The sequence below is a fragment of the Camarhynchus parvulus genome, chromosome 28 (assembly GCF_901933205.1).
Source record: "Camarhynchus parvulus chromosome 28, STF_HiC, whole genome shotgun sequence".
Classification (NCBI taxonomy): Eukaryota; Metazoa; Chordata; class Aves; order Passeriformes; family Thraupidae; genus Camarhynchus; species Camarhynchus parvulus.
Window position 1 is genome coordinate 4,179,656 of NC_044598.1, and position 18,701 is coordinate 4,198,356.

Consider the following 18,701-nt stretch of genomic DNA (forward strand, 5'->3'; position numbering starts at 1 on the left):
ACTTACCCTGAGTTTTGGATTTTTGAGACTAGAAAAATAGTTTTCAAGCTGAAAATAGAAAGAGAAGAGAGTCATCCTCAAAACCATGACAGATGAACACAGAAGAATAAAATATTAGCTTAGAACAAGTGCAGAGCTGCAGAAATTCTGACTGCTTTGCTTTGATAAGCTACATCAAGAAGCCATTTACATTCATTCTTTTCAGGCACCCAGCCTGTTGTGTAACAGGGCATAATCCAACCTCTACAAGGTTTTATCATCCCCACCACTCCTGGCCTTGTTTTAAAGCTTTGTGTCACATATCTCCCCTCAGCACAGGCTGATTTTCAATGAAATTATTTGCACTGAAGCTGCTGCACCCTCGTACTCCACCACATTTATCTGCACTCTGGCACATTCCTGAACAAAAGCTTTATTAGACTACAGCAGAGGAAGGAAAACAGCATTATTATCCCACTGCAAAAACCTTGGGGTGGGATAAATGATTTGTCCATGAAATTTTTCATTTCCAAAGGGTTTGTTGGGTTTTATGAGGGGCTTGGGGGCTTTTTGGTGGGGGGTTGGTGTTTTTGATGGGGGGGCTGTTGCATGGGTTATTTATTGTTGTTGGTTGAGTTTTCTTTAATTGAAAAAAAAACAGTGAATGCATTATCATTGTTATGGAGCTTGGGCTGCTTCTACAGCAGCTGAGAATTCTACTAAAATTGAGATTTACTGGTTGAATATGACTGGATTAAATGATCTGCGCACCACAGAGGAATCAAAGCCCCACTGAGTCTTTCCCCTCTGAGGAAAGGACGGCAGGAGAGCCCAATTCTGAGCAGCTGCAGAAGGAATTTTATCAGAGAATCTCTGCAGCTTCAGTAAATCAGCACTGCCCTTAACCCCAGGGTGTGTGTACAACCCTGGAGCAGGCAGTTTGCACACTCAGGTGTGCAAACCCACAAAGGGACAGGAACACAAGCCCCAGGCAGAAGGACGTGGAGCTGGAAGTGCTGCCAGGAGCAGGGCACAGGCAGCCCGGGTACTCACTATGGTTCTGTCAATGGTGTGCAGGTAGTAGGAGACTGGCTTCCCCGTCCAGGACACAGAGCCCTTCAGTGGTGACAGCTCCACAACCCTCATGATAGTGCCAATATCTGTGGGAGGAGACAGGAGCTGGTTAGGAGACACAGTGACGATTTTGGGCTGAGGCCAAGGGCACTCTCAGCACTCCAGCGTCTCTCCCTGCCATCCCTCCTTTGCCACAGCTCCCAGAGCAGCTCAGCACCCTAATTTTTCCCTCAAAATTTCACTCAAAACTCAGAGCACAATCAATACTTTATATTTTTGGCCATGAACAGGCAGTGCATTTCTCACAGCATTATCCAAGATGATGTGGGTACTGCACAGTATCCCCACAGCGGGATGAACCTCCTTTGCCACAGCTCCCAGAGCAGCTCAGCACCCTAATTTTTCCCTGCACAGATGATGTGGGTGCTGCACAGTAACCCCACAGTGGGATGAACCGGCCCCAAGCATCTCCACGGCTCCGGCTCCAGGTGCTGGCTCCATGCCCAAAGCAGAGCCAAACCCAACCTTGGCCCCGCCACAGCCTCAGCCTCTGAGCAAAGGGGATGCTGCAGGCTCCTGGCTGCTCCCAAAACAGTCCCAGAGGAAGAACACGTGCAGGAGCACACGTGTGAGGAAGAGGAGGATCTGGGGGGGTGGATAGCACCCCGTTTGCCCTGGCCCCGGGCACTGGGGTGTCCGTCAGCACACGGAGCCTGGGAATGGCGGTGCCTGAGTTGACTTTGGCATTTCCCAGCGCCAGCCCCCATGGCCTGGAGGGGATCCAAGAGCCCCATTCCCCCCCGTGTCACTGCCCCTGGCACCCCTGGGCATCAGGGGGTGACACCAGCCAGGCACCAACTGCACTATTCACACGCCCTCTGAACAGAGAGAGACACAGAATTCTCTCAGGTTTTTTCCTGGAGAAGCACAGAGGGAAAGCAATTCTGATCTCATTTACTGCTCCTGTTGTTTTGTGAACATGTAGAATGTGTTAGAAGATCATTTACCTAAAAAATTAAATTATTAGATTCCAGCGATAGTGTTTTAATTCATTAAACAATTAGATCCATGTCTGTGTGTCAGGACTGTCAGCTGACAGTCACAAGCTTTCAATAGTAGTTAAAAGTTAGAAGTAAGTATTATATAACATAAGAAATATAATAATTAATATAATATATGATATTATATTATATAAGAAATATAATATAATTAATATATTATCCTATGATATGATAAGATAAAATATAGTATAATAAGATGTAATGTAATATATTATAATGTATAATGCTATAATGTGCTATAATGTAATAATAATATAATGTAATATAATATACAGAATATAATATATAGAATAGAATATGCTATCAGAGAATATAATAGAATATAATGTGATATGATATTATATTAGATATGATATGATATTTATTATGTAATATACAATGATATATTATATTATATTATATTATATTATATTATATTATATTATATTATATTATATTATATTATATTATATTATATTATATTATATTATATTATATTATATTATATTATATTATATTATATGGTATAGTATGATATAATGTGATATAAATCTTTTCATTATAGTATAATATAGCTTTAATAAAGCAAGTATTCAGCATTCCAGAGCCATAGACTCAGATGCCAATCATTTTCCTTTGTCTGGGGTGCCCTGATTTTACAATAACCAACACAGAGAAATCTGGTTTGCAGATCCTCCAGGAAAACACTGCTGGGAGTTTCAAGGGAATTTCTTCCTCTCCTGCTACGTGCATCCCACAGGAAAGCAACATGTGGGACATGTACCTTTGAGCCAGCCAGCCCAGAGTGAGTTAGTTCTGGCCAGCAGAACTGTGTCCCAGACTCTTTTCCAAGGAACACCACATGTGTGAGACAGGGATGAATTAAACAGCCCCAGAACGTCACCAGCCCTGCCCCTGTCAGCTGCAGCTGCCCTATATTTGGACTGGGCACAAACATGTTCTGGGTTTGCTTTCTTGTCTATATTTGTTTTGTTCTCCAGAATTAATAGCTTGGGGATGTGCCTTAAACATTCCCACAAGCACTGAGCCAGTGGCAGGGCTGCAGGAGAAATTATGGCACATTTCTAATTAAACAAAAATGACCCAGAAGAGGTCAAAAGCAAGGTTTGGGATTCAGCAACCTCAACCACTACTTTAACCACATTTTAATACTTGTTTTCATTTGTCCCAACTCTTTCCACATTTCCACTTCTTCCCACAGATGGAACTACTAAGGACAAAAGTGGAATTGAGGGAACTGGCGCCTCCTTCTTAAAGCTTGATCTTTCCCAGGGTTTTGTATAAATTATTTAAATGTTCATACTCCAGATCAGAGTATTTGACAGACAGGTGAGACGTGACTCAAGGCATGCTCAGACACCAAAAAAAGCCTTGATGAATAAAAGTGTTACGGAAAACCTTGTGGGGCAGCAGAGCAGTGACATTCCCTGCTCCATGTGCAGGACCCTGGCCATGCTGGGGATGGCATTTCCCTGGGAGTGTCACTTGGAAAAGCCACTGGAACAAGCCCCAGCCCCAGCACATCCCACCCAAGCTCATTTGATGTTGGTATTTGTCAACATAATTTGGTCTCAGAAAGGGATAAAGCCCTAAAATTTATTCACACAATTCTCCCTGTTTGTAGCATAGAAAGGTAATTTTTTTCAGGGCCTTTTATCTGAATCCCTGGAAGTTTCCTACTGGCAGAAGCTGTTGGTTCTCCTTTTGCTAGAGCCTCTCACCCATCCAAACTCCAATTAATCATCTCAATATAATTTTAACATCAGCATTTCCATTCAGCATTAAATAAAAGCTGAGATCTGAGAGTTCAGCATTCTAGAAAACATTCCAAATGAATCCAGGCTGGGCTGAGAGCTGGGGTGGGATAAAGGTCTGGCTCAACTGGCAGAGGCAGCCAGGGCTGCTCTGAGGTGAAACAGCAGCACATGCTGGCTTCAGTCTCCTAAATGCAGCAGAGAGAGAAGGGAATGGGAAAAATCCAGGAAAAGAAAAGGCTTGAGAGACCAAAGCCCTGTATTTTTGTCGGCAGGTCGAACTGAAACATCTCCAAGTGCATTTTTGGATTTTCTCAAGCTCTGGTGGGCTCTGCAAGAGCACCCAAGCTTTACTCAGGCCCTCTTTGCCTCATCAGTAAACTGACAGCCTGGTCCCAGCTCTCCCAGGGTTTGAGGAGTTCCAGGAGCATCATTCCACCCTTTTTCCCTTTTATTTTGAAGTCCATGCCTCAGAAGAACTGGCAGTCCAGCACCTAAAGTTCAGCAAGGGTCCAAACTACCAGAGGCCTTAAAAGAGAATTTTAAACAGGGAAGAAAAGTGCAGGTTTAGGTGCCTGATGTGTGGTACATTCACAAGAATTCAAGCTTAAAAATAACTCCCAAGGGCTCAATTTACTTCATGACAGTCCAAAAATTACTGTTCTTCAAAAGCAGCTTAGGCCAAAATTAGACAGCACAGTTTGAGATTTGGAACTCACTGAGTTGCTCCCCACGTCTGCACAGGGAGGGAATGAGGGGGGTTTGATTTAAGGAAAATTTAGCACTGGAAACAGTAAATACATGTAAAGCCCAGCTTGGACTGCTCTTCTGCTTGAGAAATCTAATTTAAAAACTTGAACTTGAAGGGACCCACAAAGAACATCAGTCCAGCTTCTGCACAGACATCCCAGTTTCAACAGTGAAAGTCTGAACAGGTCAAACCCAACCACATGGAATGTCCCAAAACCTCCTTAAACCGCAGCTCATGTCCTTGCAGAGGACAAGGCTGCCAAACATCGAGTCTGGCCTGTTCACAGGAGAAGGAAACCACGACCCTGTGCTGGCAATGAACCTGACCCAAGGCCTGGGTGTGTCTGGGAGAGGTTTGTTTGCTCAATGCACAGCACAGGAGATGTTCAAAGCTGAACATTTCACACAATCCTGGAATGGTTTGTGTTGGGAAGGACCTCAAAGCCCATCCAGTGCCATGGCAGGGAAACTTCAACCATCCCAGGCTGCTCCAAGCCCTGTCCAGCCTGGCCTTGGGCACTGCCAGGGATCCAGGGGCAGCCCCAGCTGCTCTGGGCACCCTGTGCCAGGGCCTGCCCACCCTGCCAGGGAACAATTCCTGACCCAAGATCCCATCCAGCCCTGCCCTCTGGCAGTGGGAGCCATTCCCTGGCTCCTGTCCCTCCAGGCCTTGTCCCCAGTCCCTGTGCAGCTCTCCTGGAGCCCCTTCAGGCCCTGCCAGGGGCTCTGAGCTCTCCCTGGAGCCTTCTCCTGTCCAGGTGAGCAGGCCCAGCTGTGCTAGGCTGGCTCCATAACCTCTAAGCCTTAGGAATCCTGCCTGGTGGGATTTACCTGCCTGGATTTAGGGCGTAGGGAACTCCCCTGTGAGTCAGGGCTGCTCTTTGTGGTGAAGGAATGATTCACACCCTTGAACTCCTGATTTCTCTGCAGCTCAGGGACACATTGATGGAACCAACACCAAAACACAGCAGCACAAAGCCCATCAAAAGTGTCTGCTCCTCTCTTTAAATTGATTCTAAATTGATTTTAAATTGTCCTCTCCTCCTTTTAAATTGATTTTAAGTACCTGTCACTTGGTGTGCCCTACCAATCCAACAGCATTTTCTACTTATACAACTCTAAAATGCTAACACCCCCCAGACAATTTCAGATAATGAACATCCACAACTGTAATGAACAATAAAAAGGGCAATCATACCACTCAAGTTTCGACTGTTAATTCTAAAATTTAGAGGTGCAAAAGGTTTTGAGGACACAATTCTCCCACCTGGAAAAAGAAGAAAAGCAAAAAGCACAGTCAGCTCCATTATTTGTTCTAGAAGTAACTACTTATTAAATATAACCTGGTACAGAGCCCTAAAGAGCAATCCTATAAAACTGCCCCTTGTATAGCATTAAAAAATAAATAAATCCCTTAATTCTCATTTTGACAACCCCAAGAAAGCAAATCCATGATTCCTGCCAGGTGACACCTCAAGGATCATTTAAAATGACAGATTTGAAACACTTGGGAAAAAAAGAGCATGTTAATTCTCAGTGGCAATCTAAAGAAATTTCAATTATCTCCATCCTACTTGAGATCTTTCATACACAAGCCCCCAAAGCCCTTTAATTTAGAGGCCACTAATCTTCATTTCATGGGTATTTGGGGTCATTCAGCAGAGCCTGAAGTACACTCTGGGAAGAGAAATCAGGTTTCATCATTGTAAAGGGTTCTTGAAACATCTCCACCTTCCCACTGTTCTCAAGCCACTATTAAACAAGTTTGAAAACTAAAAAACAATCCAGTTAAATTAAAGAAAACAGCTTAAGTTTGGAGGTTTTATGGTTTGCAGCAAAGCCCAAAAGTCACATTATTTATTTCAGCACAAAGCTGTGCCATGGGAAGCCACAGCTGCTTTGTTCACACCACATATTTTTCTTTTCAGAAATTGTTATTTCTGTCATTTCTGCCACAACCAACTAAAATTGTTGCTTTTCCCAGTGGTTAAGAGCAAAGAAAAGACACCCAGGGCAATGGAGAGGCCAGGGTGGGGTTAGGGGGTGTCCCCAGGCTCCAGTGAAGCTTCTCAGGAGCACCCAGTGACACTGCCCCAGATTTTATGGAATTGTAAAACCATTAAGGCTGGAAAAGACCTTTAAGATCATCAAGTCCGACCATCAAAGTCTATCCCACTAAACCCTGTCCCCAGGTGCCACATCCCCACAGGTTTGGAGCATTTCCAGGGATGGGGACTCCAGCATTTCCAAAACCAGGAATTAACACCCAGCATTAAATGAGCCAGCTCTGAACAGGAGAAGTGAATTCTGTATGGAATTACAGACTGGCCTTCCAAAGCTGTGCCTCTGCAGCCAAGAATCATGGAATGGGTTGGGTTGGAAAGAGTTTAAAGTTCACCCAGTGCCACTCCTGCCATGGCAGGGACACCTCCCACTGTCCCAGGCTGCTCCAAGCCCTGTCCAGCCTGGCCTTGGGCACTGCCAGGGATCCAGGAAGTTTGGCCTTGGCTGTTGGGTGTTTTGTGGGCTCCCAAACGAGGGAAGGATGCACCAGCAACTCCTCCCACCCCAATTCTGCAGCAGAGTTTTCCCAGCAGAGGGGATGCTCCAGGGAACCAGGCAGGTGTGGGCAGGCACAAAGGGAAGAAGAACAAATCCCACTGTGCTGCAGCCACTTGGCCCCAAGGCACAGAACAAACCCCAAAGCCTGGCTTTGCCAGCTGGGACTGAGCCCCCCTCTCCCACCCCAGCTCCCACAGGAATCAGGAAACAAGGGGGACACATTTCCAGTTGGATTTACCTTCCTTCATGTTGGCAAAGCGCTCCTTCAGCTGGTGATCCACCTCGGGCCCGAAGGCAAAATTATTCACAAAAATAACACTGCAAAACAATGATCCAGTTAAAGATCAGGGAGCCAGGAATACCCCACAAGGACCCCCAGCCACACCACAGCCCCTTGGAGCCTTCCCAGCCACTCCTGCCATGGACAAACCTGCTTGTCCCCAGCTCTACAGCTCCTGTCACCAAAAACATGGAGAGCAACACTCAGCTCTTCATCCTGCTGCTTCTTGGTGGGGACTTAAAATCTTACAGCAAAATATCAAAATGTATTTTAGAATCATAAAATTGGTTGGGTTGGAAGGGACCTAAAAGCTCATCCAGTGCCACCCCTGCCATGGCAGGGACACCTTCCACTGTCCCAGGCTGCTCCAAGCCCTGTCCAGCCTGGCCTTGGGCACTGCCAGGGATCCAGGGGCAGCCCCAGCTGCTCTGGGCAATCTGTTTCAATTCCAGCTCCAAATTCCCCATAATGCCAGAAAACAGTGACCTCTTAGCACATTTTCCCTGTCCTAAATCCAGCACTTCAGCCCTACCCACAACAGAGGAGTTACATCTTTTCTTCTGGGTTAAGAAATTCAATGAGGGGAGGGGGATTGTTCCTGGAAAAAACAATCACATGGAAACAAAGAAATCTGCACAGAGGTAGAACCCCACAAATGATAAAACAGCTTCGTAAAGAAACAGAACATGCCACAGATTAAAAAAGAAACACCCCTTTAGTTTAAAGGTCTAATCAGCCTGGCCTAAATGTCACTGGTGCCCATTCAGTGCCCAGGATGCAACAAGAGTCCTCAACACCTCTTGGAAGTGGTTGAGCTCCCTGCTGAATGAACTTGTCAGGGCTTGGCATGGAGCTCAGGGCAAAGTTCTTCCCCAGAGGGTGCTGGGCACTGCCCAGGCTCCCCAGGGAATGGTGCCAAGGCTGCCAGAGCTCCAGGAGCATTTGGACACAGAATCACAAAATTCCAGAATCCCTGGGTTGGAAGAGACCTCCAAGACCATCGAGTCCAACCCAACCCCAACAGCTCAACTGAACCCTGGCACCCAGTGCCACATCCAGGCTTTGTTAAACACACCCAGGGATGGGGACTCCACCACCTCCCCGGGCAGCCATTGCAGAACTTCATCACCCTTTCCATGAAAAACTGAAAGAATGATCAATTTTTCCTAATACCCAACTTAATAGCCTAATTAGGTTTTTCCTAATATCTTACCTATAGGATAGGATCTCACCAACTTCCTAATACCCAACCTAGATTTTTTTCCTGACATCCAACCTAAATTTCCCTTGGCACAGCTTGAGGCTGTGAGCTCTGGTTGTGTCAGTGCTGCTGGAGAAAGAGCCCAGCCCCAGCTGAGCACAGGCACCTTTCAGGAGCTGCAGAGAGTGATGAGGGCAGCCCTGAGTCTCCTTTTCTCCAGGCTGAGCACCCCCAGCTCCCTCAGCTGTTCCTCACAGGGTTTGTGTTCCCAGCCCCTCACTGACAGAGCTCTCAGGGGTGCTCAGGGTGGGGGTTTGGGGTGGCTGTGCAGGGACAGGGCTGCACTGATCACCCCTGAGGGTCCCTCCCAGCTCAGGATATTCCAGGATTCTGTGAAGTGTAAAAGCCATCCTGGCCTATTGTTCCCACATGAAGAACTGATTTCTTTGCAGGAAAATTCCCTTCCCAGTGCCTCCACACATGAAACGTGTTCAACAAGGACACAGGGAGTTTAAGAGCAGCATTCAAAAGCAGCTATTAAAAACCACGAATGAAAAAAGTGTTTATGCACCAAGGGAAAAAAAAAGTTATTCTTGCTACGCCTTGCTCTTGGAAATTTGGGAAACCCTGCCTGGCAAGTAAAGCTAGCAGGGGTTTCTTCCTCCTCCTTCCCATGTGCCAAAAGAAAAAAAGGCCTTGCAAAGGAGCCAAACATATTAATGGGACTAGAAAACATCCAGGAGAGGAAGGGGAAAAGCCAGAGCCTGCAGATGTGTTTTTATAGTGTTCACTCTGGCACAGGATCCTGTGAGTGCGTGCAGGGCACAGGAACCCTGAATCCCCTTGGGCTCAGCTCTCTTCCAGGAGGTTTTGCCAAGCCACAGGCACAGGGATCCCCTGGAACACACAGGGAACCATGTCCTGCTAGCAGCCCCATCCCTGGAAGTGTCCAAGGCCAGACTGAGCAGGGCCTGAGGTGCAGTAAGCTGTCAGAGGTGGCACTGGATGGAATTTAAGCTCCCTTCCAACCCAAACCATTCCAGAATTCCCTGACCCTGCCCCAGAGTGAGGTGGAGCAGCACTGAGACACACAGTGAGTGCCATGCCATACAAACCAAACATCTCCCAGCACTTCTGGGTGCAGCCACAGCTCCTGCAGCCAAAAACTTCTCTAAAAAATTTAAATTAATTCCGAGGAAAGTTGCCCGGGCAGCAGAGGATTGTGCACTTGGAATAACAAGCAACAAAGCCAAACCCAAGTGTGCTGCAAGGCTGGGATAAGTCTGTCCACAAATTAAAAGGCACCTCCAGAAGAAAGTGAGGAGCAGAATCCTGCAGGAGTCACCAGGCTGGCAGACGCCTCCTCCAGGCTCTCACAACCAGAGCTTTGGGAGCCATCCAGAAATGGCCACAAGTCTCAAGGTTTCAGAGCTCTCTTTGACAACTGCCTTCCATTCCCCCACATAACAGGGTGGCCCAGAAGGTCATATAAAAAATAAAGAGGTTTTTCTACCCATAAGGCTGAAAGAATGCAAAGCTTTAAAAATACAGACGACTTTTATTGCTTTTAACAAATTTACTCCCTTTGTGCTCCCTCAGAAAGGAGCCCAACCCTCTGCATTTAGTTCTCCACATAAATAAATCTTCAAGACAATTAAGTTTAAATGAACTTACAATTTAAGTTGAAACAAACTCACTTGGGTCTTTTCCTTTTTATTAGAGGGAAAGTGAGCCTGTGTGCCCCAAAAGCCAAGAGAAGGAGTTTTGCCAGAATCCCTGACATGAACTATAGGGATATGCAAAACAAATGGAGGTTTGTGTTCCTCTTATAAGCAGAATTTATCTTGGATACACCCTTGTATGGAATATCATGGGACATGCACTCCAAGCCATTCTTCTAGTCAGAAAACAGGATCTAAAGAGGCCACTGTAAGAGTTGGCAGATAGACTTTGGGTATTTGCTATGGAAATTCTATATAAAAAGCTGGCCAGCCTCCCAATTTCCATTATACAAACTCCCAAATATCCAGCTCAGAAAGCAGCACTCAAGTGCTGTACTGTACCTTGTGTTTGCAATCCTCTCCCTCCATTCTTCTGAGAGGAAGTCACCTCTTTCCAGCTGAAAACCAAAGAACAGAAACACAGAGGGGTTACCAGGGCTCCCTCCAGAGAGGGACAAACAGGCTGCACCAGCCCCCTGAGCCCACAGCAACCAGGGACAAGTGAAACCTTTTGGAAAGGCAGAGGTGGAGCAGGAAAAGCTGACCCTGAGGTTTCTCCTTCCCTGCTCCCACCCTCAGCCCCTCTCCTGCATGGGAAGGGTTCTGCTCTGTGGAGAAGCCAGAAGTGCTGGCACTCATTGCAAAACTGCCCAGAAAATGCCTCCTGAAGGCCCCCAGGGCTGGGGACCCCCGCTCAGCACAGGGAGCTGAGCCTGGATTGGGAACAGCTCCTGCTGGGAGCCCTGGCTCCCAATTCAGGCTCTTGCTGCACTGCATAAACAACAATCTGATTTTTGTGCTGCTAAATATAAACCCTGAGCACTTCTAACACTTTCAAGTTGGAAATGAAGTAACATAAAGGCCTTGTTTGAAAATAAGGACAGTTATGACTTCAGTGGCTGTGGAGCACCTTTCTGGTGACACCACATCAAGCCCCAGGTGAGCACAGAGCTCTGGCACAGGCTGAAATTTCCTCAGTTGTGTTCTGGAAATGAGAGGGGAGCCTGTGGGCCACACCTCTGCTGTGCCACAAGCCAGGCAGGAGGAGGTTTGGGGGAGGAAGATAAGAGGAGGAGAGAAAAAATAAGGTGCAAGTCTCTAATTAATGCTGATGACACCCTTTGAAGATGATGGTTTGTGCCAGAACCTCAGGAACATCAAAGCAGCTGCTGAGGATCCTTTTCCTGCACTGTCTGGGAAGGAGGGAGGATTTCACATCTAATTCTCATTAGTGACAACTCCAAGGCTGCAGACACTGGAACAACTTCCATCCCTCAAGGTTGGGAGCATCCAAAGGGAACTCCTGGTGCCAGGCAGGGACACAGGGGGGTGACAAACCTGCCTGAGCCACTGTGAGGGACAAAGCCACAGGTGCCAACAGGAATGGGGCTGCTTCCAGGAGGAAAGGAAGGGGAAAAGCACCAAAATCTCCTGATGTTACACAAGAGGGCTGAGAAAAGTGGACATCTCAGGTGAGAGATCAAGAACTTTGTCAAGAGCCTGAAGTGCCAGAAACTGAAGAGAGCATGTAAGAGTAGCTGAAGTTATTCAGAAATACCTGTTCCACCAGCTGGGCTGGAATCAGAGTTAAAGCAGAATTAATTCCTGTGATCTCCCACCTGCTGGGAGGGGAAGCACCTCTGACATCCCTGCAGTAATAAAACCAAAGGATGAGATGGAAGCTGAACTCGAAGATTCAACCCAAGGACATCTAGTTGCGTACTGTCAGAATCTAAACCAGAGATTTAACACCAAAAAAGTTCTAAGAAGAATTTTTTCTCATATAAGGAAAGATATTTCTGGGTGCCTATACGTGGACACCACCTCTAGACTGATTTTAAGAGAATTTTGTCTCAGCCTAATCTATGCTTGTAGTGAACAGCTCCATAGTTGAGTAACCAAGACAAAGAAAACCCACATGACAGGCAACTGTGTTTATTTTCTAACAGTTTTTGCAAGTCAGCTCCTCTATGGCATCCTCCACACCACCAGTTTCTAAAGTCTCCACAGGGTTTTCCTACACTAACAGGGAAAGAAAAACATTGGGAAAACCAGGAACCACAAACAACACAGTCTGCAAGAGAACAGAGAAGCTAAGTAACATGAAACTATTTTGAAATGCTAAACTTCATAATAAAGGTCTTGAAATCCAACCTATGTGGCTGTAAGGCCTCACTTGGGTCCAGTTTCACTGTGTGTTTGCCCTGTCTGTGTGGTTAGAAAAGCACTTATAACCAAAATCTCCAGGTTTTTACCTGATCTCACCCATGGAGGATGAACACTTTGCAAGCCAGAGCCATTTAACAATTCAAATGAAGCCCAGCCCAGCTTAAACACATCTATTTTTGTGTGGTACTGCTTCCCCAGCTCATGCTTAGCCAAGAGCCAAGGGAAAAACTTCACCAGGAAAAACACTGGAGTACAGAAATAATCAAATGAGCAACTGTGGCTGGGAGAAAATGGGTTCTTTTTTCCCTCTGGAAGCAAGGCAGTGATTCCTGGATGCTCCTCTGCAGCAAGGACTGAGCTGTCTGACCCTGGAACCAGGGGGTTATTTATATTTAGCTCCTTACCCACTGTGCTGAGGCACTGATCAATAAATGATCACCAAAAGAAGGAAAGGAGCTCTTTACCCATCAACTGACACACAGAATCCAAAAAAAATTCCCCCCAAAATCCCACTCAGCTCAGTGGTTTGCAGTAATTTTGAGAGTGAAACAAGAACTGAGAAGGAAAATCAGCTGATTAAGGAAAGTCCAGTGTGCTGGAGCAGCAGAACTGGTCCATGCTGGGAGAAGGGGACACATCCACAGGGCCACACTCAATCTCTTCCTCCACTGTCCCCTCCCTCACCCTGTTCCTCCTCTCTCTGAAACTTAATCTCCTTAGTGAATAATGAATGGAAGGGACCATCTGTAACACAGATATTTTCATCTGATTAGACAGTGCAGGAGATGCTTTATCTAACAGGATAATGAGCTCAGAGAAATCGCCTCCAGAGCTGCTGCCTGCATTGCTGCTAAATTTAGAAGCCAGACCAGGTTTTTATTCAGGTTTATCAAACAGCCACTGCAGGAATACACTCAGCAGCATCTGATTCCTGTAACTCTTCCTGCAGCTGGATGGAAAGCAGCAGGGCCCAGCCTGGGGGAGGCAGCCAGAGGTACACAGAGGGTGGGAGTTCAAGTTACTACAGAACAAATGAGGCATCAATTTTGTGTGGAAACATGGCTGAAGAGGCTGGGGATATTTATATATAATTGTGGAAAAAATAGAGTGGAAATACACCTGGACAACTGGGATTTGTTTTAAATAAAGGCACTGGGCCCTGCCCTCCAGAATTCATGGCCAAGCTCAGAACCTCCAGCACTAACAAGAACAATCCAATGGGGAAGGACAGAAACTGAATTTTGAATTTCAAGGCTGAAGAACAATCTGGTGAGGGGACAGTGACTGCCCTTCTCTCCAAGGCATCTCAAACACAACTTCATTGTTTGCAGAGTTTTTGGGGTCCTGGGGGTTTCTTTGTTTACATTCCTAGCAACTTTCTTTTAATGGCAAGCTGAAAAAAATCATCTTGGGAGGATTTGGGGCAGGTTACAAAAACATTATGAGGTTCTGAGGCCCTTGGACTGCTGCAACAGGCAAAAACGACAGAAAATATTTCTCAGCAAGGATTCTACCAGCTGGGAAGGCTGCAGATGCTGAAAAGCTACAGGGACCATGATCTCCCAGGTAAGAAAGAACTGTAGACATGCACAAACCCAAACAAGCATGGAACACTGCAAAAGTCAACTTCTCAGCAGATCACTTTTCAGGGAGAGCCCTAAATCCATTGGAATTGGAAATCTCTAACTCTGCTGGGATTGTGGCTGTTAAAACACCCTAAAAACCCAGCACGACCCTCCAGGGCATTTCTAGGATTTAATGCTGCCTTATGCACCACAGTTTTTACTTTTACAGCCAGAGAGAAACACCATCCACAAAGCTCAGCCAGAGCTGCAGGTGGGATCTGAAATTCTTCCCACTGAACTCCCACCAAGCCCTGCCCTCCTCAAAACATAAAACCATCATGAGGTTCTGAGCCCCTTGCAGTGCTGCAATAGGCAAAAAGGACAGAAAATATTTCTTAGCAAGATTCTACCAGGTGGGAAGGCTGGAGATGCTGAAAAGCTGCAGAGATCATGATTTCTCAAGTAAGAAGGAGCAGAGCAGGAGTTTGGGAAGGTCAGGCCCCTGTGCTGGAGAGGAGGGCTGGGTTCTCAGCCCAGTGCTGGCCAGGGAGGCTCTGTGCTGCTGGAGCCATAAATTCACAAATTCAGGATGCCTCAGTGCAAACACTTGGCTCCCAAACCCCCAGAATTTCTGCCTGGAAAAGTACACATGGTTATTTTTAGGTCCTTGTTCTTTTCAAAAATAACCAGAGGCACGAATCCAAACCTCCAAAATGTGGCATCATTTCAAAGCCACAGGGGACGTTTGGAGGGATTTTCAAATGCCAAAACAGCAAATTTCCTGCTGAAATGGGGAGGTCAAAAATACCAGGAGCAAACAGCTGCCTCATCCTGCCCTGAGAGCAGCTCCTAGAACAGGAGGCTTTCATGTGCAGGTGATGTCAGTCACGACCAAAAAGCAGCTCCTGGGCACTGGAACTCCCACACAGCTCCCTGCTTGTGCTCAGAACAGGAGAAATATTAAATAAAGCAGGCAGAAAAGCAGCCCAAACTTAGCACTGATGCTCAAAACTCACCCCTGCTCCTCAGGGCTGAACCACTTGCAGGCACCAGAAACTCCTGGGGTTTGCTGGGAGCAGACAGAGGCATCCATGCAGCCCAAATCCCACCTTTAGGAATGCTGAGTTTGACGGTCACTGCCACCTCCTAAAGAAGCTTTTCTGGAGCAGGGCAGGAATTCTGTTATAACAACCCTGAGTAAATAAACACAAAACTAAGCCTGGTTCTCAGCAGAGTCCAACATGGGACTGCACCAACTCCCAGCTGCTCTGAGCTCAGCCTGGGATCCTTCAAGTTGTGCTTATTTTGTCTCCAACATTTATAATTTTGGGACCTCACACAGCATTTTGCAGGGACAAAGTTTTCAGGAAGACAAAGATGCTGAACTTTCCATTCCACATCTCCCTGTGTCCTCCAGGTACAGCATGGACAAGCCTGCTCTGTGTTTTCTTCTCTCAGGAAAAGGGAACAACCGGTCACAGGCACTGAGAACTCAACAAAAACCTTTGGAATTTTTGGGACCTCACAAAGCATTTTGCAGGGATAAAGTTTTCAGAAAGACAAAGATGCCGAACTTTCCATTCCACATCTTCCTCTGTCCTCCAGCAAGTCCACTTTGTGTTTTAATATCTCAGAAAAAGGGAACAACAGGTCACAGGCACTGAGAACTCAACAAAAACCAAAAAATACCCAAAACTTTCTCCAAGGGGAGTTCCAGGAAGAGAAGAACTTTGTGCCACTCAGCAATCTCAGCCTCCTGCCCCAGAAACCTGGGATGGCTCTGATTCTGAGGCCACAGGAGGATATTTACAGTTAGAAACCATGAAAACCCATCTGCCTCTTAATTGCCATGCAGGGTTTTAATTGGATGGCTGCACATATGCAGGAATTCCCCAAGAAAGACTCACTAATTAGCCAGGCCTAATGACCTTCCCAAAGTCTCCTGCTTCCTTCAGAGAAGTTTACTTAGAAAGAGTGGGGTAAAGTTAATCTTGGAAACTTCTCAGTTCCATGGGAAGAGAAAGGAGAAGATAAAAGAAGTTGGAACAAAGGGATGTGATGGAAGTGGGACATTCTAGTGCAAAAAGCTGAAGCAGATGATGATGATGGTGATGATGATGATGATGATGGTGATGATGGTGATGATGATAAGCTCTGGAGGAAGAGGATCCTCCCCTTGGAATGCAGGAGGGAAGAGCAGCAAAGAATCTGATTTTCCCTAAATGAGCAGGAATTGCACATTCCCAAAGAGCAGGGCATGTAAATATTCATTTAAGAGGATTATGAGACTCAGTGACCAACAACAGCTGGAGATCAGGAGCCTCCCAAGGCAATGCATGAGGAGCAAATCCCTCCCTCCCCTCTCATGCCCCACATGGATCCTCCCTCCCTCCAGCTGTGGCTCTGCAGCCTTGGCCATCCAACACCCCCAGGACACTTTGCCACCTGCAGCTGAGGAACTTTAATCTGCTTTTATCACCAAGTGACTACAGAACAAATGAAGCTGCAATTTTGTGTGGAAAAACTCAAGACTGTTGTTGTTTTGGTTTTTTTTTTTTTTACAATTATGGACAAAATATATATTTTTATATATAATTTGTGGACAAACACATCTGGATAATTGGGGTTTATTTTAAATAAAGACACTGGGCCTTACTCTCCAGAATTCATGTCCAAGCTCAGAACCTCCAGCACTAACAAGAACAATCCAATGGGGAAGGACAGAAACTGAATTTTGAATTTCAAGGCTGCAGAACAATCTGGTGAGGGGACAGTGACTGCACTTCTCTCCAAGGCATCTCAAACACAACTTCATTGTTTGCAGAGTTTTGGGGGTCCTGGGGGTTTCTTTGTTTACATTCCTAGCAACTTTCTTTTAATGGCAAGCTGAAAAAATCATCTTGGAGGATTTGGGGCAGGTTGCAAAAACATTATGAGGTTCTGAGGCCCTTGGACTGCTGCAACAGGCAAAAAGGACAGAAAATATTTCTCAGCAAGGATTCTACCAGCTGGGAAGGCTGCAGATGGTGAAAAGCTACAGAGATCATGATTTCCCAAGTAAGAAGGAACTGTAGACATGCACAAACCCAAACAAGTATGGAACACTCTGCAAAAGTCAACTTCTCAGCAGATCACTTTTCAGGGAGAGCCCTAAATCCATTGGAATTGGAAATCTCTAACTCTGCTGGGATTGTGGCTGTTAAAACATCCTAAAAACCCAGCACGACCCTCCAGGGTATTTCTAGGATTTAATGCTGCCTTATGCACCACAGTTTTTACTTTTACAGCAAGAGAGAAACACCATCCACAAAGCTCAGCCAGAGCTGCAGGTGGGATCTGAAATTCTTCCCACTGAACTCCCACCAAGCCCTCCCCTCCTCCAGCACATGATTCTTCTCCAAACACTGATTTTTCATATGACTGCCTCTAACACTGGAGTGGAACTCACGAGTTGAGCTCTGCTGATGACAGATTATTCCAATTTGTGCTTATTTTGTCTCCAACATTTGGAATTTTGGGACCTCACAAAGCATTTTGCAGGAACAAAGCTGTTTTCCAGAAAGACAAAGATGTCAGGCTTTCGATTCCACACTTTCCTGTGTCCTCCAGCTGCATCATGAGCAAGTCTGCTCTGTGTTTAACAGTCACCTATAGCAGATGCTGCTAAGGAGTTCCTAAAGGAAATAAACTGCCTGGCAAAAGTCTGTTTGATGAATAAAAACTAAATAAAATCTGCCCTGTGTGCCTCCTATAAAAGCGCAAAATCTGTGTTCAAGCATCACTCCAAGGTGACAGGAAACCAACTTTCCTTCAGACAAGAAGTGCTGCAAGTGTTTAACTCTTCCCAAAAAAACCTCAGATTGCATATTCAGGGAAATTTTACTCCTCCAAACACTGCAGAAAACAGAGTTATAAAAGCCAAAGAACCTGGCAAAAATAAATAGCTTTGTTTCAATATAGCACCAGACTCTGTCACTTGGAATGCTCAATATGGAAATGCAGCCTAAGGCAAGCAATATGCTTCCAATATTTTAGTCCAAGTTCCTCTCCTATTCCTTAAATTACCCAGCCCAGAAGCAGAGCATCCTCAGGAACAATTCCTTTCAAGTCATGCCAGCTGGGTGACACAATGGAAAAATGCCATATGGCCACTTCAGGAAAAGGAAAGCACTCCCAGTGCTCCCACAGCAGGAAGGAATTATCAATCCTGCTGCAGAGCAGGCCCAGCATCCCTGGAAGGGAATCCCTCTGTCCAGAGCAGGAATTGCAGGAGGGAGGTGCCAGGGGCAGGTGGGGGCATCTCCTTCCCAGTCTGCTTCCCCAGGGAGAGCTGGAGCAGCTGCTCTGCAAGATGAGGGCACCAAGGGTCTCAGGAGACAGAAAACTGGGAAATAAAAACAGGTCAGCTCCAATTGATCCCACAGTGCTGGGATCCACATGGATCACACCAGCCCAGGGATATGGCAGGGAGGGAAGAAGGGAGGGAGAAAGGGAGGAAGAAAGGGAGGAAGAAAGGAGGAAGAAAGGGAGGAAGGAAAAGGGAGGAAGGAAAAGGGAGGAAGGAACAGGCAGTTCCCCGATCCTT

The 18,701-nt window shown here is 46.2% G+C and overlaps 1 protein-coding gene across 1 annotated transcript in view; it reads right to left on the minus strand.

Moving 5' to 3' along the window:
• Positions 1-18,701, minus strand: part of DOT1L (DOT1 like histone lysine methyltransferase) — an 89,552-nt gene that overhangs the window by 38,599 nt on the left and 32,252 nt on the right. The window contains 5 exon segments of the mRNA XM_030966557.1: positions 7-48; positions 1,033-1,139; positions 5,817-5,885; positions 7,419-7,498; positions 10,725-10,780. Of these exon segments, the coding sequence (XP_030822417.1) occupies positions 7-48; positions 1,033-1,139; positions 5,817-5,885; positions 7,419-7,498; positions 10,725-10,780 (354 nt within the window).